Raw genomic sequence first — 27,470 nt, 5'->3', positions numbered from 1 at the left:
ACCGTGTTCACGAGCACACACGTGATGCGCGTTCACACACGTAATGCTCATTCACCGTGTTCACGAGCACACACGTGATGCGCGTTCACACACGTAATGCTCATTCACCATGTTCACGAGCACACACGTGATGCGCGTCCACCGTGTTCACGAGCACACACGTGATGCGCGTTCACCGTGTTCACGAGCACACACGTGATGCGCGTCCACCGTGTTCACGAGCACACACGTGATGCGCGTCCACTGTGTTCACGAGCACACACATGATGCGCGTCCACCGTGTTCACGAGCACACACGTGATGCGCGTCCACCGTGTTCACGAGCACACACGTGATGCGCGTTCACACACGTAATGCTCATTCACCATGTTCACGAGCACACACGTGATGCGCGTCCACCGTGTTCACGAGCACACACGTGATGCGCGTCCACTGTGTTCACGAGCACACACGTGATGCGCGTTCACCGTGTTCACGAGCACACACGTGATGCGCGTCCACTGTGTTCACGAGCACACACGTGATGCGCGTTCACCGTGTTCACGAGCACACACGTGATGCGCGTCCACTGTGTTCACGAGCACACACGTGATGCGCGTTCACCGTGTTCACGAGCACACACGTGATGCGCGTCCACCGTGTTCACGAGCACACACGTGATGCGCGTTCACACACGTAATGCTCATTCACCGTGTTCACGAGCACACACGTGATGCGCGTCCACCGTGTTCACGAGCACACACGTGATGCGCGTCCACCGTGTTCACGAGCGCACACGTGATGCGCGTCCACCGTGTTCACGAGCACACACGTGATGCGCGTTCACCGTGTTCACGAGCACACACGTGATGCGCGTCCACCGTGTTCACGAGCACACACGTGATGCGCGTCCACCGTGTTCACGAGCACACACGTGATGCGCGTCCACCGTGTTCACGAGCACACACGTGATGCGCATTCACACACGTAATGCTCATTCACCGTGTTCACGAGCACACACGTGATGCGCGTTCACCGTGTTCACGAGCACACACGTGATGCGCGTCCACCGTGTTCACGAGCACACACGTGATGCGCGTTCACCGTGTTCACGAGCACACACGTGATGCGCGTTCACCGTGTTCACGAGCACACACGTGATGCGCGTTCACCGTGTTCACGAGCACACACGTGATGCGCGTTCACCGTGTTCACGAGCACACACGTGATGCGCGTCCACCGTGTTCACGAGCACACACGTGATGCGCGTCCACCGTGTTCACGAGCACACACGTGATGCACGTCCACCGTGTTCACGAGCACACACGTGATGCGCGTCCACCGTGTTCACGTTCACACACGTAATGCTCATTCACCGTGTTCACGAGCACATACGTGATGCGCGTTTACCGTGTTCACGAGCACACACGTGATGCGCGTCCACCGTGTTTACGAGCACACACGTGATGCGCGTTCACCGTGTTCACGAGCACTTAAGTGATTTATGCTTAAGAGCATCACATTATGACTAGGAACATAACAAAACATGAATTGGCATGTTTGAGAAAGCTGGGCTGTATTAGGTGTAACTCTGTGACAGTCTAGATGCAGAATCAGAACAGGTTTAATGCCATTGTCTTTGAACAACATTCACTGGCTAGGAACTTGTTTTGGTGATTCGGTGCAATGCAACATTTTCACTGCAGGAGGTTGCACATCGGTTATACACAGTAAAACATAAGACACTAGGTTCAAGGTCCTATCCATGCCCTTTGAAGGATGTAAATAACTCTATTTTATGTAGGCTATTCTAAATGTACGGATTTTAGAACATGGGCAGATAAGGCTTTGGTTCATTGTCCAATGCCCTCTGCTGACAACAGTGGGAATTGGACAATGTTTAAAAGACTTTTTGCAGCATATCTTTAAGCAAAAATAAATTTCTCTACATAATGTGCTCAATGTCAGTTGTATTGATGAAATATGACTGAAGAGCCTTTTACCTGAGTGTGTTTCGACGTACGTACACTTCCCCAGGGTGGTACATTAAAAACACAACAAATGATGAGTGATTATAGGGGGAGATGTATATTCCAGTGTCCAAGTGAAGTCGGTGAGAAGATCCAGTGCATAATGTATATGTGCAGGTTTTAGGGAAGGAAACATCATGCTTTGGGTTAGGAAGCATCATACTTTGGGGGAAGAAACATCATGCTTTGGTTTAGGAAGCATCATACTTTGGGGGAGGAAACATCATGCTTTGGTTTAGGAAGCATCATGCTTTGGTTTAGGAAGCATCATGCTTTGGGGGAGGAAACATCATGCTTTGGGGGAGGAAACATCATGCTTTGGAGGTGGAAACATCACGCTTTGGAGGTGGAAGCTTTGGGGGAGGAAACATCATGCTTTGGGGGAGGAAACATCATGCTTTGGGGGAGGAAACACCATGCTTTGGTTTAGGAAGCATCATGCTTTGGGGGAGGAAACATCATGCTTTGGGGGAGGAAACATCATGCTTTGGAGGTGGAAACATCATGCTTTGGGGGAGGGAACATCACGCTTTGGGGGAGGGAACATCACGCTTTGGAGGAGGAAACATCATGCTTTGGAGGAGGGAACATCATGCTTTGAAGGAGGAAACATCACGCTTTGGGGGTGGAAACATCATGCTTTGGAGGAGGAAACATCATGCTTTGGGGTCGAAAACATCATGCTTTGGGGTCGGAAACATCATGCTTTGGAGGAGGAAACATCACGCTTTGGGGGTGGAAACATCATGCTTTGGAGGAGGAAACATCATGCTTTGGGGTTGGAAACATCATGCTTTGGAGGAGGAAACATCATGCTTTGGGGTCGGAAACATCACGCTTTGGGGTTGGAAACATCATGCTTTGGAGGAGGAAACATCATGCTTTGGGGTTGGAAACATCATGCTTTGGGGTTGGAAACATCATGCTTTGGGGGTGGAAACATCATGCTTTGGGGTTGGAAACATCATGCTTTGGAGGAGGAAACATCATGCTTTGGGGTTGGAAACATCACGCTTTGGGGTTGGAAACATCATGCTTTGGAGGAGGAAACATCATGCTTTGGGGTTGGAAACATCATGCTTTGGGGGTGGAAACATCATGCTTTGGGGTTGGAAACATCATGCTTTGGGGTTGGAAACATCATGCTTTGGGGTTGGAAATATCATGCTTTGGGGTTGGAAACATCATGCTTTGGAGGAGGAAACATCATGCTTTGGGGTTGGAAACATCACGCTTTGGGGTGGAAACATCACGCTTTGGAAGAGGAAACATCATGCTTTGGAGGAGGAAACATCATGCTTTGGGGTCGGAAACATCATGCTTTGGGGTCGGAAACATCATGCTTTGGAGGAGGAAACATCACGCTTTGGGGGTGGAAACATCATGCTTTGGGGTCGGAAACATCACGCTTTGGGGTTGGAAACATCATGCTTTGGGGTAGAAACATCATGCTTTGGGGTCGGAAACATCATGCTTTGGGGTTGGAAACATCATGCTTTGGGGTGGAAACATCACGCTTTGGAGGAGGAAACATCATGCTTTGGGGTTGGAAACATCATGCTTTGGAGGAGGAAACATCATGCTTTGGGGTTGGAAACATCATGCTTTGGGGGTGGAAACATCATGCTTTGGGGTTGGAAACATCATGCTTTGGGGTTGGAAACATCATGCTTTGGGGTGGAAACATCACGCTTTGGAGGAGGAAACATCATGCTTTGGGGTTGGAAACATCACGCTTTGGGGTGGAAACATCACGCTTTGGAGGAGGAAACATCATGCTTTGGAGGAGGAAACATCATGCTTTGGGGTTGGAAACATCATGCTTTGGAGGAGGAAACATCATGCTTTGGGGTCGGAAACATCATGCTTTGGAGGAGGAAACATCACGCTTTGGGGGTGGAAACATCATGCTTTGGAGGAGGAAACATCATGCTTTGGAGGAGGAAACATCACGCTTTGGGGGTGGAAACATCATGCTTTGGAGGAGGAAACATCATGCTTTGGAGGAGGAAACATCATGCTTTGGGGGAGGAAACATCATGCTTTGGGGGAGGAAACATCATGCTTTGGAGGTGGAAACATCACGCTTTGGAGGTGGAAGCTTTGGGGGAGGAAACATCATGCTTTGGGGGAGGAAACATCATGCTTTGGGGGAGGAAACACCATGCTTTGGTTTAGGAAGCATCATGCTTTGGGGGAGGAAACATCATGCTTTGGGGGAGGAAACATCATGCTTTGGAGGTGGAAACATCATGCTTTGGAGGTGGAAACATCATGCTTTGGGGGAGGAAACATCACGCTTTGGGGGAGGGAATATCACGCTTTGGAGGAGGAAACATCATGCTTTGGTGGAGGGAACATCATGCTTTGGAGGAGGAAACATCATGCTTTGGAGGAGGGAACATCATGCTTTGAAGGAGGAAACATCACGCTTTGGGGGTGGAAACATCATGCTTTGGAGGAGGAAACATCATGCTTTGGGGGAGGAAACATCATGCTTTGGAGGAGGAAACATCATGCTTTGGGGTTGGAAACATCACGCTTTGGGGTTGGAAACATCATGCTTTGGAGGAGGAAACATCATGCTTTGGGGTTGGAAACATCATGCTTTGGGGTGGAAACATCACGCTTTGGAGGAGGAAACATCATGCTTTGGGGGAGGAAACATCATGCTTTGGGGGAGGAAACATCACGCTTTGGGGGAGGAAACATCATGCTTTAGGGGAGGAAACATCATGCTTTGGGGGAGGAAACATCATGCTTTGGCGGAGGAAACATCATGCTTTAGGGGAGGAAACATCATGCTTTGGGGGAGGAAACATCATGCTTTAGGGGAGGAAACATCACGCTTTGGGGGAGGAAACATCACGCTTTAGGGGAGGAAACATCATGCTTTAGGGGAGGAAACATCATGCTTTGGGGGAGGAAACATCATGCTTTGGGGGAGGAAACATCATGCTTTAGGGGAGGAAACATCATGCTTTGGGGGAGGAAACATCATGCTTTGGGGGAGGAAACATCATGCTTTGGCGGAGGAAACATCACGCTTTGGGGGAGGAAACATCACGCTTTAGGGAAGGAAACATCATGCTTTGGGGGAGGAAACATCATGCTTTGGGGGTGGAAACATCATGCTTTGGAGGAGGAAACACCATGCTTTGGGGGTGGAAACATCATGGTTTGGGGGAGGAAACATCACGCTTTGGGGGTGGAAACAACATGCTTTGGGGAGGAAACATCATGCTTTGTTGGAGGGAACATCATGCTTTGTTGGAGGGAACATCATGGAGAGAATGAATGGGGCCATGTGTTGTGAGATTTTGGGTAACAACCTCCTTCCCTCAGTCAGAGCATTGAAGAAGGGGCGTGGCTGGGTCTTCCAACATGACAATGACCTGAAACCTGACAGATCTAGAGAAGATCTGTGTGGAGGCGTGGCCAGAATCCTGCTGCAGTGTGTGCGATTTGAGAACTCAGGCGGAAGTGCACATGCCACTCCCCCGTGTGGACTGATACAACACTATTAGCGCGACGAATCGCATCGCATCTCTCGTTTCCAGTAGATTTCCCTCTTCTGCTGAGTCAGTTCGAACAGTCTTTCTCTGTCTTAATTTTGACCTGTACACTGAGGGAACTATATTATGATAGATCCATGCGCTTAGACACGCGGAAACGTGCTGCTCGTGAGGACGAGCTGAGCGGTAGGTGAGTTCTATGATTGATACGTGGCAGGACTAATCGCAGTCCACGCCACGAGATTTGGGCCAAAAAAATCGTCCATTCAACCTTTAACTCTGATTTTCTCAGGTACTTGAGGTTTCTCAAATACTTATTTTCAGCAATAACATATAAATAAATTATCTCTTACAGTAGAAATGCACCTATGATGGACATTTCAGACCCTCCATGATCTCTAAGTGGGAGAACTTGCAAAATCGCAGGGTGTTCAAATACTTACTTTCCTCACTGTATATGCACAACATCTAAAATAGTCAAAATTAATATTGAATTTATTCTAAAAAAATCTCAATATTTTGCCAATATACACCAAGAATCATTAGATTAATATATATCTGTACTATATTATCCAATTTAATGATGTTGTCTCGAAAGTCGTGTCTTCACTCTTTTTACCTTCTGCTTTCCTGATGTTATTGAAATGAAATGTCTGTAATAAATGTATATAAAACAACCACATGCAAATATGTACATATTCTGGGCTTTCAAATGACGTCACAACATTATGTTGCATTATTATTACACTGTCAAATGTATCTATACTAATCATGGCTCTTTAGATGAACAGTAAACCTGCCTACGCCAATGGAATACTAGAATTATAGAATGTTATGATTGTGTTGTGGGGTTAAACCAATCAGAACACGGAAGGAGTACACCAACCAATCAGAGCACAGGGCTGAAGTGACAGTGCGGAAGTGTTGGAATTCGCGCGAACACGCGCTGTCTTTGCAGTAGTTCTCTCTTTATGGAACAGATCTAACTGTTTGGACATCACCGGGTCCGACACCTGCCCTCCGGACATCACCGGGTCCGACACCTGCCCTCCGGACATCACCGGGTCCGACACCTGCCCTCCGGACATCACCGGGTCCGACACCTGCCCTCCGGACATCACCGGGTCCGACACCTGCCCTCCGGACATCACCGGGTCCGACACCTGCCCCCAGCCCGCCTCAGAGTCCCCTGTTCCCCGTGATCAGCCGGTGAGTACGGGCTCCCGTCGGCCGCACGTCTGTATCCGTCACTAACACGGACAGAAGAGTTGTTTTCCTCTAATCTTTGACATGATTTGTTTGTAGGATACTTTACATTTGTTTCTCATGTTTGTCTAATTATGACTTAGTTTGATTGGGCATCTGTCAAGTTGCACTTTGAAGACAAATAATAAAAGTCCATCAAAAGTGTTTGACAGTTTATTATTATTATTTACTATTTGTCTCATCATTTATCACACAAGGTTGCTAGGTAACAGTAATGGAACAAATAAGTAAAACGATAAACTTCATGTTAATTCTGACCTGTTTTTCAAGTGTTGTGTTGTCATGGGAACGCAATCTGTTTGTAGATCCTGTCCCCATCACTAAAGGCACACTGGCACGTTCTTCTCTCATTTACCCCGTAACAATCATAATAATACATTTGATAACCTTTTGTGATGTTTAGAGGTTTGTCATGAGCAAGCGGAGGTGCAAGGAGCCCCAGGTCCCAGTGGGAGCGAGCGTGGATGAGGAGCTCCAGGTCCCAGTGGGAGCGAGCGTGGATGAGGAGCCCCAGGTCCCAGTGGGAGCGAGCGTGGATGAGGAGCCCCAGGTCCCAGTGGGAGCGAGCGTGGATGAGGAGCCCCAGGTCCCAGTGGGAGCGAGCGTGGATGAGGTCTGTACTCGCTCTGGTCATGGAGCTTCTGTTTGTGTTGGTGGTTGTTACAGTTGAAGGTTCTCTCCTCCGCAGCTGCAGAAGGTGCTGAGGGAGCGTCTGTGTCGTGAGGCGCTCCCGGAGTTGCCAGAAGGGCTGGAGGCGCAACACAAGTTTGTAGATTTAAGATTCATTTTGCACATGAAACAAACGACTCGTATTCAAGAACGTTTCCATGAGGTCAAAGATATCGCTGCCTGAAACCAGTGGAGAAAAGTCAAATGAATGCTTTTCTGCTTTTAATCAGGAGTTAAGACGAGCGTAAACATCAACTTTAGAGCTAAATCTGGAGCAAAGCAAGGCTAGACCAGGCTATGACTTCTAAATATGATTAATACAAGGAACCATCACAATAGCTCACAGACACTAGAGAATGCAGACACCTAAATCCACCCGGCTCTGGTTTTTCTGAACAGAATGTTGAAGTCAAATTCCCTTCCCAGCTCTGGTTTTGGCTTCACACTTGGGAGCAGCGTGTGTTGTATCGGAGCTGTCAGAGGGGGCGCTTTCACGTGCTCTGACCCACTTTTGTGCCACCTGACGGGGCTGTCCCAGTTTGGAGGCTCCTTTTTCCTCTCCTCTGAGGCCCGTCTCTGCACCTCTGTCTGGGATCTGTTAAATGTTCGCTAGCCTCCTTTTATTTTAAAATACTCTGCTCACGTTTTATACTTTTATAACGGGCATATACATCTCGCAGCTCAGGGGCCAAATCAGGCCCTCTTATTTATTGGCTTAGTCCTGGTTTGACTCTGGGTTAGTAGTTTGCTGGTTGTATTAGTATAATCCTAGTTTCTTTCTGGTTCATTATTAGATTTTGAGTAGGATGTTGGTCTGATGTTGCAGACACTTACTGGAGCTTCTGCGCCGCACTGCGCTCCATGGAGAGAGTAACTCATTGCTGATCGTGGGCCCCAGGGGAACGGGCAAAACCATGGTGAGTATTGCACCGGACAGCCTCTAGAGGGCGTCAGCACGCTACGAGGGTCTCTTCTCATCCTGTGTCTGTGTCTGCAGCTGATCAAGAGTGTCCTGAAGGAGCTGCTGGAGGAGGACTTAGACCAGACCCTGATGCAGGTTCATCTCAACGGTCTGTTCAAAAGGATTGAAATGATCACTTTAAAGGGGACGTATCGCAACAACTTTAATGAGCTCTAAACCCTGTTGCAACAGTGTTTCCTCTTCATTTGTTTACTCAGAGTTGTATTTTGATTCCTGCATATTTAATAATCCTGCAACCCAGGCTCCAGTGTTGAGAAAAGTCCTGATTTCACCCACCCCCTATCCCCGCTCACATCGCTGCACTTATTTTGCATTATTTTGGGGGGAAATGAGACTTCAAGTGACACATGTAGAGTTCTAACATGTCACGTAGGCACTGCTGCTTGTTACAGTCATGTGACCATGAAGAGGCGGGGCTTACCACTACGAAGAGGCGGGGCTTACCACTACGAAGAGGCGGGGCTTACCGGGACGGGGCTTATCACTATGAAGAGGCGGGGCTTATCACTATGAAGAGGCGGGGCTTATCACTATGAAGAGGCGGGGCTTATCACTATGAAGAGGCGGGGTTTATCAGTCAAACAAAAAAGTCAAACAATATCAATCATGTCATAGTTCAATTAAGTCCCTAAAAAGGCTTAATACGTCTCGTTCCGCGTTCGTCTCTCGTTCCGCATTCGTCTCTCGTTCCGCGTTTGTCTCTCGTTCCGCGTTCGTCTCTCGTTCCGCGTTTGTCTCTCGTTCCGCGTTCGTCTCTTGTTTGGCGTTCGTCTCTCGTTCCGCGTTCGTCTCTCGTTTGGCGTTCGTCTCTCGTTCCGCGTTCGTCTCTCGTTTGGCGTTCGTCTCTCGTTCCGCGTTCGTCTCTCGTTTGGCGTTCGTCTCTCGTTCCGCGTTCGTCTCTCGTTTGGCGTTCGTCTCTCGTTTGGCGTTCGTCTCTCGTTCCGCGTTCGTCTCTCGTTTGGCGTTCGTCTCTCGTTCCGCGTTCGTCTCTCGTTCCGCGTTCGTCTCTCGTTTGCCGTTCGTCTCTCGTTCGGCGTTCGTCTCTCGCTCCGCGTTCGTCTCTCGTTTGGCGTTCGTCTCTCGTTCCCTGTTCGTCTCTCGTTCCGCGTTCGTCTCTCGCTCCGCGTTCGTCTCTCGTTTGGCGTTCGTCTCTCGTTTGGCGTTCGTCTCTCGTTCCGCGTTCGTCTCTCGTTTGGCGTTCGTCTCTCGTTCCGCGTTCGTCTCTCGTTTGGCGTTCGTCTCTCGTTCCGCGTTCGTCTCTCGTTTGGCGTTCGTCTCTCGTTCCGCGTTCGTCTCTCGTTTGGCGTTCGTCTCTCGTTTGGCGTTCGTCTCTCGTTCCGCGTTCGTCTCTCGTTTGGCGTTCGTCTCTCGTTCCGCGTTCGTCTCTCGTTCCGCGTTCGTCTCTCGTTTGCCGTTCGTCTCTCGTTCGGCGTTCGTCTCTCGCTCCGCGTTCGTCTCTCGTTTGGCGTTCGTCTCTCGTTCCCTGTTCGTCTCTCGTTCCGCGTTCGTCTCTCGCTCCGCGTTCGTCTCTCGTTTGGCGTTCGTCTCTCGTTTGGCGTTCGTCTCTCGTTCCGCGTTCGTCTCTCGTTCGGCGTTCGTCTCTCGTTCGACGTTCGTCTCTCGTTCCGCGTTTGTCTCTCGTTTGGCGTTTGTCTCTCGTTCCCTGTTCGTCTCTCGTTCCGCGTTCGTCTCTCGCTCCGCGTTCGTCTCTTGTTCCGCGTTCGTCTCTCGCTCCGCGTTCGTCTCTCGTTCCGCGTTGGTCTCTCGTTCCGCGTTTGTCTCTCGTTCCGCGTTCGTCTCTCGTTTGGCGTTCGTCTCTCGTTCTGCGTTCGTCTCTCGTTCCGCGTTCGTCTCTCGTTCCGCGTTCGTCTCTCGTTCGGCGTTCGTCTCTCGTTCGGCGTTCGTCTCTCGTTCCGCGTTCGTCTCTCGTTCCGCGTTCGTCTCTCGTTCCGCGTTCGTCTCTCGTTCCGCGTTCGTCTCTCGTTCCGCGTTCGTCTCTCGCTCCGTGTTCGTCTCTCGTTCCGCGTTTGTCTCTCGTTCCGCGTTCGTCTCTCGTTCCGCGTTCGTCTCTCGTTCCGCGTTCGTCTCTCGTTCCGCGTTCGTCTCTCGTTCCGCGTTCGTCTCTCGCTCCGCGTTCGTCTCTCGTTTGGCGTTCGTCTCTCGTTCCGCGTTCGTCTCTCGTTCCGCGTTCGTCTCTCGTTCCGCGTTCGTCTCTCGTTCCGCGTTCGTCTCTCGTTCCGCGTTTGTCTCTCGTTCCGCGTTCGTCTCTCGTTTGGCGTTCGTCTCTCGTTCTGCGTTCGTCTCTCGTTCCGCGTTCGTCTCTCGTTCCGCGTTCGTCTCTCGTTCCGCGTTCGTCTCTCGTTTGGCGTTCGTCTCTCGTTCCGCGTTCGTCTCTCGTTTGGCGTTCGTCTCTCGTTCCGCGTTCGTCTCTCGTTTGGCGTTCGTCTCTCGTTTGGCGTTCGTCTCTCGTTCCGCGTTCGTCTCTCGTTTGGCGTTCGTCTCTCGTTCCGCGTTCGTCTCTCGTTTGGCGTTCGTCTCTCGTTCCGCGTTCGTCTCTCGTTTGGCGTTCGTCTCTCGTTTGGCGTTCGTCTCTCGTTCCGCGTTCGTCTCTCGTTTGGCGTTCGTCTCTCGTTCCGCGTTCGTCTCTCGCTCCGCGTTCGTCTCTCGTTTGGCGTTCGTCTCTCGTTCCGCGTTCGTCTCTCGTTCCGCGTTCGTCTCTCGTTCGGCGTTCGTCTCTCGTTCCGCGTTCGTCTCTCGTTTGGCGTTCGTCTCTCGTTCCCTGTTCGTCTCTCGTTCCGCGTTCGTCTCTCGCTCCACGTTCGTCTCTCGTTCGGCGTTCGTCTCTCGTTCGGCGTTCGTCTCTCGTTCCGCGTTCGTCTCTCGTTCGGCGTTCGTCTCTCGTTCCGCGTTCGTCTCTCGTTCCCTGTTCGTCTCTCGTTCCGCGTTCGTCTCTCGCTCCGCGTTCGTCTCTCGTTTGGCGTTCGTCTCTCGCTCCGCGTTCGTCTCTCGTTCGGCGTTCGTCTCTCGTTCGGCGTTCGTCTCTCGTTCGGCGTTCGTCTCTCGTTCCGCGTTCGTCTCTCGTTCCGCGTTCGTCTCTCGCTCCGCGTTCGTCTCTCGTTTGGCGTTCGTCTCTCGTTCCGCGTTCGTCTCTCGTTCCGCGTTCGTCTCTCGTTCCGCGTTCGTCACTCGCTCCGCGTTCGTCTCTCGTTCGGCGTTCGTCTCTCATTTGGCGTTCGTCTCTCGTTCCGCGTTCGTCTCTCGTTCCGCGTTCGTCTCTCGTTCCGCGTTCGTCTCTCGCTCCGCGTTCGTCTCTCGCTCCGCGTTCGTCTCTCGTTCCGCGTTCGTCTCTCGTTCCGCGTTCGTCTCTCGTTCCGCGTTCGTCTCTCGTTCCGCGTTCGTCTCTCGTTCCGCGTTCGTCTCTCGTTCCGCGTTCGTCTCTCGTTCCGTGTTCGTCTCTCGCTCCGCGTTCGTCTCTCGTTCCGCGTTCGTCTCTCGCTCCGCGTTCGTCTCTCGTTCCGCGTTCGTCTCTCGCTCCGCGTTCGTCTCTCGCTCCGCGTTCGTCTCTCGTTCCGCGTTCGTCTCGTTCCGCGTTCGTCTCTCGTTCCGCGTTCGTCTCTCGTTCGGCGTTCGTCTCTCGTTCCGCGTTCGTCTCTCGTTCCGCGTTCGTCTCTCGCTCCGCGTTCGTCTCTCGTTCCGCGTTCGTCTCTCGTTTGGCGTTCGTCTCTCGTTCCGCGTTCGTCTCTCGTTTGGCGTTCGTCTCTCGTTCCGCATTCGTCTCTCGTTTGGCGTTCGTCTCTCGTTCCGCGTTCGTCTCTCGTTTGGCGTTCGTCTCTCGTTCCGCGTTCGTCTCTCGTTCGGCGTTCGTCTCTCGTTCGGCGTTCGTCTCTCGTTCCGCGTTTGTTTCTCGTTTGGCGTTCGTCTCTCGTTCCCTGTTCGTCTCTCGTTCCGCGTTCGTCTCTCGTTTGGCGTTCGTCTCTCGTTCCGCGTTCGTCTCTCGCTCCGCGTTCGTCTCTCGTTTGGCGTTCGTCTCTCGTTCCGCGTTCGTCTCTCGTTCCGCGTTCGTCTCTCGTTCGGCGTTTGTCTCTCGTTCCGCGTTCGTCTCTCGTTTGGCGTTCGTCTCTCGTTCCCTGTTCGTCTCTCGTTCCGCGTTCGTCTCTCGCTCCACGTTCGTCTCTCGTTTGGCGTTCGTCTCTCGTTCCGCGTTCGTCTCTCGTTCCGCGTTCGTCTCTCGTTCGGCGTTCGTCTCTCGTTCCGCGTTCGTCTCTCGTTCCCTGTTCGTCTCTCGTTCCGTGTTCGTCTCTCGCTCCGCGTTCGTCTCTCGTTTGGCGTTCGTCTCTCGCTCCGCGTTCGTCTCTCGCTCCGCGTTCGTCTCTCGTTCGGCGTTCGTCTCTCGTTCCGCGTTCGTCTCTCGTTCCGCGTTCGTCTCTCGTTCCGCGTTCGTCTCTCGTTCCGCGTTTGTCTCTCGTTCCGCGTTCGTCTCTCGCTCCGCGTTCGTCTCTCGTTTGGCGTTTGGCGTTCGTCTCCCGTTCCGCGTTCGTCTCTCGTTCCGCGTTCGTCTCTCGTTCCGCGTTCGTCTCTCGCTCCGCGTTCGTCTCTCGCTCCGCGTTCGTCTCTCGTTCGGCGTTCGTCTCTCGTTCCGCGTTCGTCTCTCGTTTGGCGTTCGTCTCTCGCTCCGCGTTCGTCTCTCGCTCCGCGTTCGTCTCTCGTTCGGCGTTCGTCTCTCGTTCGGCGTTCGTCTCTCGTTCCGCGTTCGTCTCTCGTTCCGCGTTCGTCTCTCGTTCCGCGTTCGTCTCTCGTTCCGCGTTCGTCTCTCGCTCCGCGTTCGTCTCTCGTTCCGCGTTCGTCTCTCGTTCGGCGTTCGTCTCTCGCTCCGCGTTCGTCTCTCGTTCGGCGTTCGTCTCTCGTTCGGCGTTCGTCTCTCGTTCCGCGTTCGTCTCTCGTTCCGCTTTCGTCTCTCGTTTGGCGTTCGTCTCTCGTTCGGCGTTCGTCTCTCGTTCGGCGTTCGTCTCTCGTTCCGCGTTCGTCTCTCGTTCCGCGTTCGTCTCTCGTTTGGCGTTCGTCTCTCGCTCCGCGTTCGTCTCTCGCTCCGCGTTCGTCTCTCGTTCCGCGTTCGTCTCTCGTTCGGCGTTCGTCTCTCGTTCGGCGTTCGTCTCTCGTTCCGCGTTCGTCTCTCGTTCGGCGTTCGTCTCTCGTTTGGCGTTCGTCTCTCGCTCCGCGTTCGTCTCTCGCTCCGCGTTCGTCTCTCGTTCCGCGTTCGTCTCTCGTTCGGCGTTCGTCTCTCGTTCGGCGTTCGTCTCTCGTTCGGCGTTCGTCTCTCGTTCCGCGTTCGTCTCTCGTTCCGCGTTCGTCTCTCGCTCCGCGTTCGTCTCTCGTTCGGCGTTCGTCTCTCGTTCGGCGTTCGTCTCTCGTTCCGCGTTCGTCTCTCGTTCGGCGTTCGTCTCTCGTTTGGCGTTCGTCTCTCGCTCCGCGTTCGTCTCTCGCTCCGCGTTCGTCTCTCGTTCCGCGTTCGTCTCTCGTTCGGCGTTCGTCTCTCGTTCGGCGTTCGTCTCTCGTTCGGCGTTCGTCTCTCGTTCCGCGTTCGTCTCTCGTTCCGCGTTCGTCTCTCGTTTGGCGTTCGTCTCTCGTTCTGCGTTCGTCTCTCGTTCCCCGTTCGTCTCTCGTTCCGCGTTCGTCTCTCGTTCCGCGTTCGTCTCTCGTTCCGCGTTCGTCTCTCGCTCCGCGTTCGTCTCTCGTTCCGCGTTCGTCTCTCGTTCGGCGTTCGTCTCTCGTTCGGCGTTCGTCTCTCGTTCCGCGTTCGTCTCTCGTTTGGCGTTCGTCTCTCGTTCCCTGTTCGTCTCTCGTTCGGCGTTCGTCTCTCGTTCGGCGTTCGTCTCTCGTTCCGCGTTCGTCTCTCGTTCCGCGTTCGTCTCTCGTTCCGCGTTCGTCTCTCGCTCCGCGTTCGTCTCTCGCTCCGCGTTCGTCTCTCGTTCCGCGTTCGTCTCTCGTTCGGCGTTCTTCTCTCGTTCCGCGTTCGTCTCTCGTTCGGCGTTCGTCTCTCGTTCCGCGTTCGTCTCTCGTTCGGCGTTCGTCTCTCGTTCTGCGTTCGTCTCTCGTTCCGCGTTCGTCTCTCGTTCCGCGTTCGTCTCTCGTTCCGCGTTCGTCTCTCGTTCCGCGTTCGTCTCTCGTTCCGCGTTCGTCTCTCGTTCCGCGTTCGTCTCTCGTTCCGCGTTCGTCTCTCGTTCCGCGTTCGTCTCTCGTTCCGCGTTCGTCTCTCGTTCCGCGTTCGTCTCTCGTTCCGCGTTCGTCTCTCGCTCCGCGTTCGTCTCTCGTTCCGCGTTCGTCTCTCGTTCCGCGTTCGTCTCTCGCTCCGCGTTCGTCTCTCGTTCGGCGTTCGGCTCTCGTTCCGCGTTCGTCTCTCGTTTGGCGTTCGTCTCTCGTTCCGCGTTCGTCTCTCGTTCCGCGTTCGCGTTCGTCTCTCGCTCCGCGTTCGTCTCTCGTTCCGCGTTCGTCTCTCGTTCCGCGTTCGTCTCTCGTTCCGCGTTCGTCTCTCGCTCCGCGTTCGTCTCTCGTTCGGCGTTCGTCTCTCGTTCGGCGTTCGTCTCTCGTTTGGCGTTCGTCTCTCGCTCCGCGTTCGTCTCTCGCTCCGCGTTCGTCTCTCGTTCGGCGTTCGTCTCTCGTTCGGCGTTCGTCTCTCGTTCGGCGTTCGTCTCTCGTTCCGCGTTCGTCTCTCGTTCCGCGTTCGTCTCTCGTTTGGCGTTCGTCTCTCGTTTGGCGTTCGTCTCTCGTTCCGCGTTCGTCTCTCGTTCCGCGTTCGTCTCTCGTTTGGCGTTCGTCTCTCGTTCTGCGTTCGTCTCTCGTTCCCCGTTCGTCTCTCGTTCCGCGTTCGTCTCTCGTTCGGCGTTCGTCTCTCGTTCCGCGTTCGTCTCTCGCTCCGCGTTCGTCTCTCGTTCCGCGTTCGTCTCTCGTTCGGCGTTCGTCTCTCGTTCCGCGTTCGTCTCTCGTTTGGCGTTCGTCTCTCGTTCTGCGTTCGTCTCTCGTTCCCCGTTCGTCTCTCGTTCCGCGTTCGTCTCTCGTTCGGCGTTCGTCTCTCGTTCCGCGTTCGTCTCTCGCTCCGCGTTCGTCTCTCGTTCCGCGTTCGTCTCTCGTTCGGCGTTCGTCTCTCGTTCCGCGTTCGTCTCTCGTTTGGCGTTCGTCTCTCGTTCCCTGTTCGTCTCTCGTTCCGCGTTCGTCTCTCGTTTGGCGTTCGTCTCTCGTTCTGCGTTTGTCTCTCGTTCCCTGTTCGTCTCTCGTTCCGCGTTCGTCTCTCGCTCCGCGTTCGTCTCTCGTTTGGCGTTCGTCTCGTTCCGCGTTCGTCTCTCGTTTGGCGTTCGTCTCTCGTTCTGCGTTCGTCTCTCGTTCCCCGTTCGTCTCTCGTTCCGCGTTCGTCTCTCGTTCCGCGTTCGTCTCTCGTTCCGCGTTCGTCTCTCGCTCCGCGTTCGTCTCTCGTTCCGCGTTCGTCTCTCGTTCGGCGTTCGTCTCTCGTTCCGCGTTCGTCTCTCGTTTGGCGTTCGTCTCTCGTTCCCTGTTCGTCTCTCGTTCCGCGTTCGTCTCTCGTTTGGCGTTCGTCTCTCGTTCTGCGTTTGTCTCTCGTTCCCTGTTCGTCTCTCGTTCCGCGTTCGTCTCTCGCTCCGCGTTCGTCTCTCGTTCCGCGTTCGTCTCTCGCTCCGCGTTCGTCTCTCGTTTGGCGTTCGTCTCTCGTTCCGCGTTCGTCTCTCGTTCCGCGTTCGTCTCTCGCTCCGCGTTCGTCTCTCGCTCCGCGTTCGTCTCTCGTTCCGCGTTCGTCTCTCGTTCCGCGTTCGTCTCTCGTTCCGCGTTCGTCTCTCGCTCCGCGTTCGTCTCTCGCTCCGCGTTCGTCTCTCGTTCCGCGTTCGTCTCTCGTTCCGCGTTCGTCTCTCGCTCCGCGTTCGTCTCTCGTTCCGCGTTCGTCTCTCGTTCCGCGTTCGTCTCTCGTTTGGCGTTCGTCTCTCGCTCCGCGTTCGTCTCTCGCTCCGCGTTCGTCTCTCGTTCGGCATTCGTCTCTCGTTCGGCGTTCGTCTCTCGTTCGGCGTTCGTCTCTCGTTCCGCGTTCGTCTCTCGTTCCGCGTTCGTCTCTCGCTCCGCGTTCGTCTCTCGTTCGGCGTTCGTCTCTCGTTCCGCGTTCGTCTCTCGTTCCGCGTTCGTCTCTCGTTTGGCGTTCGTCTCTCGCTCCGCGTTCGTCTCTCGTTCGGCGTTCGTCTCTCGTTCTGCGTTCGTCTCTCGTTCCCCGTTCGTCTCTCGTTCCGCGTTCGTCTCTCGCTCCGCGTTCGTCTCTCGCTCCGCGTTCGTCTCTCGCTCCGCGTTTGTCTCTCGTTCCCCGTTCGTCTCTCGTTCCGCGTTCGTCTCTCGTTCCGCGTTCGTCTCTCGTTCGGCGTTCGTCTCTCGTTCCGCGTTCGTCTCTCGCTCCGCGTTCGTCTCTCGTTCCGCGTTCGTCTCTCGTTCCGCGTTCGTCTCTCGCTCCGCGTTCGTCTCTCGCTCCGCGTTCGTCTCTCGTTCCGCGTTCGTCTCTCGTTCGGCGTTCGTCTCTCGTTCCGCGTTCGTCTCTCGTTCCGCGTTCGTCTCTCGTTCCGCGTTCGTCTCTCGTTCGGCGTTCGTCTCTCGTTCTGCGTTCGTCTCTCGTTCCCCGTTCGTCTCTCGTTCCGCGTTCGTCTCTCGTTCCGCGTTCGTCTCTCGTTCCGCGTTCGTCTCTCGTTCCGCGTTCGTCTCTCGTTCGGCGTTCGTCTCTCGTTCCGCGTTCGTCTCTCGCTCCGCGTTCGTCTCTCGTTTGGCGTTCGTCTCTCGCTCCGCGTTCGCTCCGCGTTCGTCTCTCGCTCCGCGTTCGTCTCTCGCTCCGCGTTCGTCTCTCGCTCCGCGTTCGTCTCTCGTTCCGCGTTCGTCTCTCGTTTGGCGTTCGTCTCTCGTTCCGCGTTCGTCTCTCGTTCCGCGTTCGTCTCTCGTTCGGCGTTCGTCTCTCGTTCGGCGTTCGTCTCTCGTTCGGCGTTCGTCTCTCGTTCCGCGTTCGTCTCTCGTTCCGCGTTCGTCTCTCGTTCCGCGTTCGTCTCTCGTTCCGCGTTCGTCTCTCGTTCGGCGTTCGTCTCTCGTTCGGCGTTCGTCTCTCGTTCTGCGTTCGTCTCTCGTTCCCCGTTCGTCTCTCGTTCCGCGTTCGTCTCTCGTTCCGCGTTCGTCTCTCGTTCCGCGTTCGTCTCTCGTTCCGCGTTCGTCTCTCGTTCCGCGTTCGTCTCTCGTTCCGCGTTCGTCTCTCGTTCGGCGTTCGTCTCTCGTTCGGCGTTCGTCTCTCGTTCGGCGTTCGTCTCTCGTTCCGCGTTCGTCTCTCGTTCCGCGTTCGTCTCTCGTTCCGCGTTCGTCTCTCGTTCCGCGTTCGTCTCTCGCTCCGCGTTCGTCTCTCGTTCCGCGTTCGTCTCTCGTTCCGCGTTCGTCTCTCGTTCCGCGTTCGTCTCTCGTTCCGCGTTCGTCTCTCGCTCCGCGTTCGTCTCTCGTTCGGCGTTCGTCTCTCGTTCCGCGTTCGTCTCTCGTTTGGCGTTCGTCTCTCGCTCCGCGTTCGTCTCTCGCTCCGCGTTCGTCTCTCGTTCCGCGTTCGTCTCTCGTTCGGCGTTCGTCTCTCGTTCGGCGTTCGTCTCTCGTTCCGCGTTCGTCTCTCGTTCCGCGTTCGTCTCTCGCTCCGCGTTCGTCTCTCGTTTGGCGTTCGTCTCTCGTTCCGCGTTCGTCTCTCGTTCCGCGTTCGTCTCTCGTTTGGCGTTCGTCTCTCGCTCCGCGTTCGTCTCTCGTTCGGCGTTCGTCTCTCGTTCTGCGTTCGTCTCTCGTTCCCCGTTCGTCTCTCGTTCCGCGTTCGTCTCTCGCTCCGCGTTCGTCTCTCGCTCCGCGTTCGTCTCTCGTTCCGCGTTTGTCTCTCGTTCCCCGTTCGTCTCTCGTTCCGCGTTCGTCTCTCGTTCCCCGTTCGTCTCTCGTTCCGCGTTCGTCTCTCGTTCGGCGTTCGTCTCTCGTTCCGCGTTCGTCTCTCGTTCGGCGTTCGTCTCTCGTTCTGCGTTCGTCTCTCGTTCGGCGTTCGTCTCTCGTTCCGCGTTCGTCTCTCGTTCCGCGTTCGTCTCTCGTTCCGCGTTCGTCTCTCGTTCGGCGTTCGTCTCTCGTTCTGCGTTCGTCTCTCGTTCCCCGTTCGTCTCTCGTTCCGCGTTCGTCTCTCGTTCCGCGTTCGTCTCTCGTTCCGCGTTCGTCTCTCGTTCCGCGTTCGTCTCTCGTTCCGCGTTCGTCTCTCGTTCGGCGTTCGTCTCTCGTTCCGCGTTCGTCTCTCGCTCCGCGTTCGTCTCTCGTTTGGCGTTCGTCTCTCGTTCCGCGTTCGTCTCTCGTTCGGCGTTCGTCTCTCGTTCCCCGTTCGTCTCTCGTTCCGCGTTCGTCTCTCGTTCGGCGTTCGTCTCTCGTTCCGCGTTCGTCTCTCGCTCCGCGTTCGTCTCTCGTTCCGCGTTCGTCTCTCGTTCCGCGTTCGTCTCTCGCTCCGCGTTCGTCTCTCGCTCCGCGTTCGTCTCTCGTTCCGCGTTCGTCTCTCGTTCGGCGTTCGTCTCTCGTTCTGCGTTCGTCTCTCGTTTGGCGTTCGTCTCTCGTTCCGCGTTCGTCTCTCGTTCCGCGTTCGTCTCTCGTTCCGCGTTCGTCTCTCGTTCGGCGTTCGTCTCTCGTTCTGCGTTCGTCTCTCGTTCCCCGTTCGTCTCTCGTTCCGCGTTCGTCTCTCGTTCCGCGTTCGTCTCTCGTTCCGCGTTCGTCTCTCGTTCCGCGTTCGTCTCTCGTTCGGCGTTCGTCTCTCGTTCCGCGTTCGTCTCTCGCTCCGCGTTCGTCTCTCGTTTGGCGTTCGTCTCTCGCTCCGCGTTCGTCTCTCGTTCCGCGTTCGTCTCTCGTTTGGCGTTGGTCTCTCGTTCTGCGTTCATCTCTCGTTCTGTGTTCGTAGGTCTTCTTCAGACGGATGACAAAATCGCTCTCAAAGAAATCACACGACAGCTGCACCTGGAGAACGTCGTGGGCGACAAAGTCTTTGTGAGTCTGACGTGCTCGTGACGCCAAAAGGTTTGACAGTGTTCAGATTTGGCGGTTCTCACCATGTTTCTGTTCCTTCAGGGAAGCTTTGCAGAGAACCTTGCCTTCCTTTTAGAGGCCCTGAAGAAAGGTCAGTTCAGCTCCCAAAACGACTACTCTGCACATTTCTCAAAAGCATAATGATGTCATGGATGTAGAACCGGAAGAGCGTGTGTGTTCTGGATGCTGTGAATGTTGGAACCTGTAGAACCTGTAGAACCTGTAGAACCTGTAGAACCTGTAGAACCTGAAGAACCTGAAGAGTGTTCCGTGTGTTCTGCTCAGGCGACCGCAGCAGCTCCCGGCCCGTGCTCTTCCTCCTGGATGAGTTTGATCTCTTTGTGCACCATAAGAACCAGACTCTGCTGTACAACCTGTTCGACGTGTCGCAGTCGGCCCAGGCGCCTGTCGCTGTGGTAGGCCTCACCTGCCGCCTGGTCAGTCTCCTCACTCCTCCCTCTCCTCACTCCTCCGTTTCCTTACTCCTCCCTCTCCTCACTCCTCCGTCTCTTTACTCCTCCCTCTCCTCAGTCTTCTCACTCCTCCCTCTCCTCACTCCTCCGTCTCCTCCGTCTCCTTACTCCTCCGACTCCTCACTCCTCCGTTTCCTTACTCCTCCCTCTCCTCAGTCTTCTCACTCCTCCCTCTCCTCACTCCTCCCTCTCCTCACTCCTCCGTCTCCTCCGTCTCCTTACTCCTCCGACTCATCACTCCTCCGTCTCCTTTCTCCTCTCTCCTCCGTCTCCTCCGTCTCCTCAGTCTCCTTACTCCTCCGACTCATCACTCTTCCGTCTCCTTACTCCTCCCTCTCCTCACTCCTCAGTCTCCTCCGTCTCCTCAGTCTCCTTACTCCTCCGACTCATCACTCCTCCGTCTCCTTACTCCTCCCTCTCCTCACTCCTCAGTCTCTTCCGTCTCCTTACTCCTCCGACTCATCACTCCTCCGTCTCCTCACTCCTCAGTCTCCTCACTCCTCAGTCTCCTCACTCCTCAGTCTCCTCACTCCTCCGTCTCCTCGCATTCTACAATCTGACCATATCATCTCCCATGAGGAGCAGGAGGAGGAGATCCTTCTGTCTCTGTCAGGGCTGATCTCACACAGCGGTCAAGCACCACACGCACACTCTCTCACCGCCACGCCTCGCTTGGGCGCTCCCCCTCTCTCACTTACGTCTTCTGTGATTGGCCGAAACCTAATGTGGGTTTGTGTTGGTCCTTCTTCAGTGCGTAGGCACGTTACTAGAGCCAAATCTCTTGATCATCTGCTGCGCTGCGTCTTGCCGCAAAAAAGCTTTTCCAACTTTTCTGCACCAGCCGCGTTGGCCACGGCGCGCCGTGCTCCGTGCCCGCACTCGCCGCCTAATGTTGGCCTAATGCTGGTTGCTGATAGAGTTTTTAAGCATTTACTGCCACAATGATGTATTGAAGCTTCAAAGCAACAAAAAGACGAAATGTAGGTTCAACCCCCCCTAGAGAACAGTCTCTAGGGGGGGTCCCCTATCCTTCCCCTCGGATGAGCAGACGAACGAGGCTACTCACCAGGATGAGTCAGCCTGGTGAGTGCTGCAGCCCCTCCTCCAGGAAGCACCTGTAACACCCCCCCTTTCCCCCCACTTATCATTATCAAATATGTCTTTAGGGTAGACTGTGAAACAGGAAAAATAGCATGATATGTGATCTTTAAATACTCCATATTGTACCTGCACAATTGTGTCCACCTCAGGACAAACATGGCCTTGTTTAGAGTCTTTCTGTGTTGTAGGATGTTCTGGAGTTGCTGGAGAAGCGTGTCAAGTCGCGGTTCTCCCATCGTCAGATTCACCTGTTCAGTGGCGCCACCTTCTCTGACTATGTGGAGCGTGCGCAGAGGCAGTTATGGCTCCCAGCGACCTTTCCTGACCAAAGGTTTACAAGAGAGTGGAACAGCAGTGTCAAGGTGGGCCTCAGTCGGTCTCTAGGCCTCAGATTATTTAGAAGCATTAGTTTAACCTGTTACCACCCACCTGCGCGCCGGCGAGCATTTTCCATATCTCAAATATTCTCTTACATCATCACTTTTATTTCCGTTGTCAATACCAGCAAGCCATACATCATTTTAAAGCTTATTTTCTCAACAAAACGAATATGTTGTTGATTTACATTGAATAATTTGCCCCAATAAGCAATTACCAATAGTTTGTGAGAAAGTCTCAACTTTTACAAACGCATGTCCTGTTTGCTGTTTATGACGGACGAAACGGCTTTAATTCTGTACATCCTTGTGCTCAGTCTGTCCGTAAGGAATCATTGAAAAACAATATCACTTGTATTTTTCCTGAAGTTTTCCCATTTCGAGATATTGTCAAGTAAACAAAGTTTTCTTCTGTGACGATATTCAGGATGAAGGCTCGTCCAGCGCATTTCTCCGTCCATAACAAATGACCTGTTTAACTTGTTGTTTGGCATCGATCTTTTCTTCAGACTGTTACCTACAGAATGAGACCATTAAAAAAAAAAAAAAAAGCGCCGCTTCCGACGCACATGGTTCCACTGTTGACATGCACATAGCGCTGCATGCTAGTGACGTAGCAGACTTTGACATATTATTCTAGCCAATAAGAATAGCTTTAGAATGGTGGGCGGGACTAAGGGTTTATTCACACAGAATTGTCCCTGTTCTCGTGCGTAACGGCTGTAAAGAGACAGATTTTTCGGCATTTGGCGACTAGATTTTACGCATAACGTTTTCTGATTTTATTATCTTTTGGACGCGCATTTTGTTAGATATATGTATTATTATACCAATACAAAAATAAAATAAATATTTAATTTTTTTAAATTATTTTTTTCACCTCGATATGGGAAATTCATGGGTAAACTCACATTTTCACATATATTGTTTTTAGCAGTTATAATAGGTATTAGTGGCCTACAAAACATCAAAATGTATGTTTTATGATCATAGAGGAGCTAAAATTGTAATAAAACAGTTTGGCACAGTTGGCACATATTTGGATCACTTGTTCCGAATATACTTTTTGATACAAAAAGGTCAAAGCACCAAAATGCCTGTTTTAGAGATCTGAAACTTTACACAGTTGTTGTCAATAAGATAAACATCATGTACAGTGAACAGCATAAGCACACAATGAAGTATGTCCTGCTCAGGACCATTACAAATTGACAATATTCAGGCGAGACTAAAAAAGGATGTTTTGTTTATGTTTGGGCTTCTGTAGTGTAAGTTCTGAAGCCCTGACAGTGTGTCATGTGCACATCTGCAGAAACTAGAAGGCCTAAGCTTTCTAATGATGCATCACACTCCTATGTGGGCTGTAAGATCCTCTTTTAATAAGCAATGCAATTTGCTTATGTCCAACCATTGTGCACAGGGCAAAATAGGTGGATGGAAACAGGTTAACACTATTTATCTCTTATGCAAAATTGATTTTAAAGGACACATATTCTGCTAAACTGACTTTTTTGAGCTTTTAACCCTGTTGTTCCCTCATCTGGAGCTGTATGTAGCTTCATTCACACGAATTCTCCCTCTGAGCCTCCAAAAACACTACGTCAAATGTTCCAGTTTTGTGACGTCATAATTAAAGCTCCGAGATCAGCGAGTCCATAAATCATCACCAGACTCATCCTGAGCATTTCTGCCTCAAATCACGTTCATTACAACGGCATTAGCATTAGCGTTAGCATGTCGGAGCAAGCTAGTTTTGTTTATCTGATTATCTTATGTTTGATCACGATATTGATTTATTTGTTAATTGTTTCCTAACTAAATAAAGTCAGTTTTTGAGTAGACGCAGTTCAAGTGAATTGCAGAATATATTTGATTGCATTTTTACGTGTTTCATCAGGCGCTGTGTAAAGACAAATCAGTGGTAGACGTTCTTCAGAGACACTTCAACTCCAGCAAAGACTTCCGCTCCTTACACATGCTGCTGGTGAGAACGTCCGTGTTCCTCAGGTTTAGGGCGGGGCATGTAGTGCTCCTGACACTGACGCTCTGACCTTCTCCTCCAGATGCTCTGCCTGAGCCGTGTCTCTGTGGACAAACCCTCCATTAAAGCTGCAGACGTCCTGGAGGCCAGCCGCGGGCTCTTCTCTGACTCCAAAGCCAACATGCTGCACGGTAAGTGGCTCTCACGTTCTACCATGTGCACTACGGTCAGCATAGCTCCGCCCTCCCAGTGACCTCTGGTTCTCCTGCAGGTCTGTCCATCCTGGAGCTGTGCCTGATCATCTCCATGAAGCACCTGAACCATCTGTACCACGGGGAGCCCTTCAACCTGCAGATGGTGCACAACGGTGCGCTCCACCACATGCCCCACACGCCCCACACGCTCCACACGCCCCACGGGGCACGCTCCACACGCCCCACGGGGCACGCTCCACACGCCCCACACGCCCCACGGGGCACGCTCCACACGCCCCACGGGGCACGCTCCACACGCCCCACGGGGCACGCTCCACACGCCCCACACGCTGTTACACACTCCACATGCCCCACACGCCCCACACGCTCCACACGCCCCACACGCTCCACATGCCCCACGGGGCACGCCCCACACGCTCCTACACACTCCACACGCTCCACACGCCCCACACGCTGTTACACACTCCACATGCCCCACACGCCCCACACGCTCCACACGCCCCACACGCTCCACATGCCCCACGGGGCACGCCCCACACGCTCCTACACACTCCACACGCTCCACACGCCCCACACGCTCCACACGCCCCACGGGGCACGCTCCACACGCCCCACACGCTCCTACACACTCCACACGCTCCACACGCCCCACACGCCCCACACGCTCCTACACACTCCACACACTCCACACGCTCCACACGCTCCTACACACTCCACACGCTCCACACGCTCCTACACACTCCACACGCTCCACATGCTCCACCGCACGCTTCCCACGGGGCACGCCCTACACGCTCCACCTTTGTTTAGCCGTCTCATACTAAACCACGTGTGCGTCATCTGTTTATTTCATTCATAAAGGAACCGTATGAATCGTTGTAGTTCCTTCTTTAAAACAGTAAAAGTTCACTCTGCACAGTTCCTTTCAAATGTTTCCATTTACAGTTGAAACCAGGAAGTTCCCCTCTGTGTTTTTAAAGTCTATATGCGTCAATTATTTTGCCTTAACCTTATTATCAGCCAGTAGCTGCTCTGAAGCTAGCATTAGCTAGCATTAGCACAGCCACCATGCAAAGGCTGTTGCCGAGGTAACGTATGGTCTATTCTGTTGGCATCATGTCGATGAGACTTAAAGCTGCACTGTCACTTTTCTGCACCTGTCTCCATGGAGATAAGCAGGTACGGGTCAGATCTGTGGAGAGAAGAACGCTTGTTTTTCAATATATTTTTGACACATTTTTAATGCCGTAATGCTGAACTTTATAGGCAAAGCCATAACATCTCCATGGAGACGGACATGCAGGTTACATAGTGACCAGCACAGCCTCTAAAATGTACTTTCAAATTATCCAATATTACTTAAAGGTGCCATTTTTTTTCACGTTTCGTAGTCTGTCCTAAGTGTATAATTGATAATAATAAGTGTTGTGCAACACCCTTAACATAACAGTTAAGAAATATCACCCAGACCTTGGACCCCCTCACCAACCCGGAAATGTGTGCCCCGCCCACCCGTGACGTAGTCTGAGCGTGTGTGCCCCGCCCACCCGTGACGTAGTCAGCGAGCGTGTGTGCCCCGCCCAACCCGTGACATAGTCTCAGAGCGTGTGTGCCCCGCCCAACCCATGACATAGTCTCAGAGCGTGTGTGCCCCGCCCACCCGTGACGTCGTCTCAGAGCGCGTGTGTGCCCCGCCCACCCATGACATAGTCTCAGAGCGTGTGTGCCCCGCCCACCCATGACATAGTCTCAGAGCGTGTGTGCCCCGCCCACCCGTGACGTCGTCTCAGAGCGCGTGTGTGCCCCGCCCACCCGTGACGTAGTCTCAGAGCGTGTGTGCCCCGCCCACCCGCGACGTAGTCTCAGAGCGTGTGTGCCCCGCCCACCCGTGACATAGTCTCAGAGCGTGTGTGCCCCGCCCACCCGTGACGTCGTCTCAGAGCGTGTGTGTGCCCCGCCCACCCGTGACGTCGTCTCAGAGCGTGTGTGCCCCGCCCACCCGCGACGTAGTCTCAGAGCGTGTGTGCCCCGCCCACCCGTGACGTAGTCTCAGAGCGTGTGTGCCCCGCCCACCCATGACATAGTCTCAGAGCGTGTGTGCCCCGCCCACCCGTGACGTCGTCTCAGAGCGCGTGTGTGCCCCGCCCACCCGTGACGTAGTCTCAGAGCGTGTGTGCCCCGCCCACCCGCGACGTAGTCTCAGAGCGTGTGTGCCCCGCCCACCCGTGACATAGTCTCAGAGCGTGTGTGCCCCGCCCACCCGTGACGTCGTCTCAGAGCGTGTGTGTGCCCCGCCCACCCGTGACGTCGTCTCAGAGCGTGTGTGCCCCGCCCACCCGCGACGTAGTCTCAGAGCGTGTGTGCCCCGCCCACCCGTGACGTAGTCTCAGAGCGTGTGTGCCCCGCCCACCCGTGACGTAGTCTCAGCGAGCGTGTGTGCCCCGCCCACCCGTGACGTAGTCTCAGCGAGCGTGTGTGCCCCGCCCACCCGTGACGTAGTCTCAGCGAGCGTGTGTGCCCCGCCCACCCGTGACGTAGTCTCAGCGAGCGTGTGGTGATGCGTGCCTGTGAACACCCCCGTCAGTTTGGAGATTGGAGGAAAGGATATAGTCTGTACTAAAGCTAAACACTGCGGGAATCAATCAAAAAAACACTCTGGACATAAATGAAGCACAAATAGCAATGTAAGAAGGTTAAAAGCTCTGAAAAGTCCATTTTGCATGTTATGGGACCTTTTTAAAATAAAAAAATTTGAACGCACATTAGGGCTAACTAATAACTCATTAGATCATAATAATAATGCTTATGCTCTTTATAGATTGAAACTCTCTTTTCTTCTTCAGAGTTTAAGAAGTTCCTCCAGAGGAAGTCCAGCTCCTTGTATCACTTTGAACAGCCTGTGGTCCTGAAGGTGAGCGCTCGTATCCATGACGACCTGGCATCAGCTGTGCAGGGACTAAAGTGTGTGCCGTGTTCCCCAGGCGTTTGAGCACCTGCAGCAGCTGGAGCTCATCCGGCCCCTGGATGGCTCCGGGGCCCACACTCAGAGGGAGTTCCAGCTCATGAGGCTCCTGCTGGACACCAGTCAGATCATGGAGGCGCTGCAGAAGTACCCACAATGCCCCACCGACATCAAGCAGTGGGCCATGTCTGCCTTTGGATGAGAGTGGGCCATGTTGAGAGTGGGCCATGTCTGCCTTTGGATGAGAGTGGGCCATGTGTGCGTTTGGATGAGAATGGGCCATGTTGAGAGTGGGCCGTGTGTACGTTTGGATGAGAGTGGGCCATGTGTGCGTTTGGATGAGAGTGGGCCATGTTGCGAGTGGGCCGTGTGTGCGTTTGGATGAGAGTGGGCCGTGTCTGCCTCTTGGATGAGAGTGGGCCATGTTGAGAGTGGGCCGTGTGTGCGTTTGGATGAGAGTGGGCCATGTTGAGAGTGGGCCGTGTCTGCCTTTGGATGAGAGTGGGCCATGTTGAGAGTGGGCCGTGTCTGCCTTTGGATGAGAGTGGGCCGTGTCTGCCTTTGGATGAGAGTGGGCCATGTTGAGAGTGGGCCATGTGTGCGTTTGGATGAGAGTGGGCCATGTTGAGAGTGGGCCATGTGTGCGTTTGGATGAGAGTGGGCCGTGTGTGCCTTTGGATGAGAGTGGGCCATGTTGAGAGTGGGCCATGTGTGCGTTTGGATGAGAGTGGGCCATGTTGTAATGTCATTTTTACAAAGAAGATAAACGTGAAATAATAATAAAACTAATAATAAAATCAGTGTGTCATTGTTCCTCACACAGATCATTTAT

The 27,470-nt window shown here is 53.7% G+C and overlaps 1 protein-coding gene across 2 annotated transcripts; it reads left to right on the top strand.

Annotated features, from left to right (window-relative positions):
- The first annotated feature begins 7,202 nt into the window (after positions 1-7,202).
- Positions 7,203-27,378, top strand: orc4 (origin recognition complex, subunit 4). Of its 2 annotated transcripts, XM_072452068.1 has the most exons (13): positions 7,203-7,268; positions 7,488-7,555; positions 8,286-8,376; positions 8,457-8,529; positions 19,405-19,490; positions 19,572-19,620; positions 19,815-19,966; positions 21,292-21,465; positions 23,378-23,464; positions 23,544-23,652; positions 23,733-23,828; positions 26,520-26,587; positions 26,658-27,378. In XM_072452068.1, the coding sequence occupies exons 1-13, from the start codon at positions 7,203-7,205 to the stop codon at positions 26,838-26,840; spliced, it is 1,302 nt and encodes a 433-aa protein (XP_072308169.1). In that variant the 3' UTR covers positions 26,841-27,378. The 2 variants fall into 2 exon arrangements, with proteins under 2 accessions (XP_072308169.1, XP_072308161.1); XM_072452060.1 differs by lacking the exons at positions 7,203-7,268; positions 7,488-7,555 and having other exon boundaries at positions 8,287-8,376; positions 26,658-27,376.
- Positions 27,379-27,470: the final 92 nt, after the last annotated feature.

The sequence above is a fragment of the Eucyclogobius newberryi genome, unplaced genomic scaffold, assembly GCF_026437365.1.
Source record: "Eucyclogobius newberryi isolate DKJ021-1_F unplaced genomic scaffold, fEucNew1.0.hap1 SCAF_1, whole genome shotgun sequence".
NCBI lineage: Eukaryota > Metazoa > Chordata > Actinopteri > Gobiiformes > Gobiidae > Eucyclogobius > Eucyclogobius newberryi.
The sequence above is the reverse complement of the archived record's forward strand: the minus strand, read 5'-3'. Positions and strand labels throughout refer to the sequence as shown.

Bases quoted from the DNA above. Each gene is read 5' to 3' on its own strand.
- orc4 (XM_072452068.1), top strand. From the start codon at position 7,203: ATGAGCAAGCGGAGGTGCAAGGAGCCCCAGGTCCCAGTGGGAGCGAGC. The intron at 8,377-8,456 runs GTGAGTATTGCA...CTGTGTCTGCAG, and splicing joins GGGGAACGGGCAAAACCATG to CTGATCAAGAGTGTCCTGAA. The intron at 26,588-26,657 runs GTGAGCGCTCGT...CGTGTTCCCCAG, and splicing joins AACAGCCTGTGGTCCTGAAG to GCGTTTGAGCACCTGCAGCA.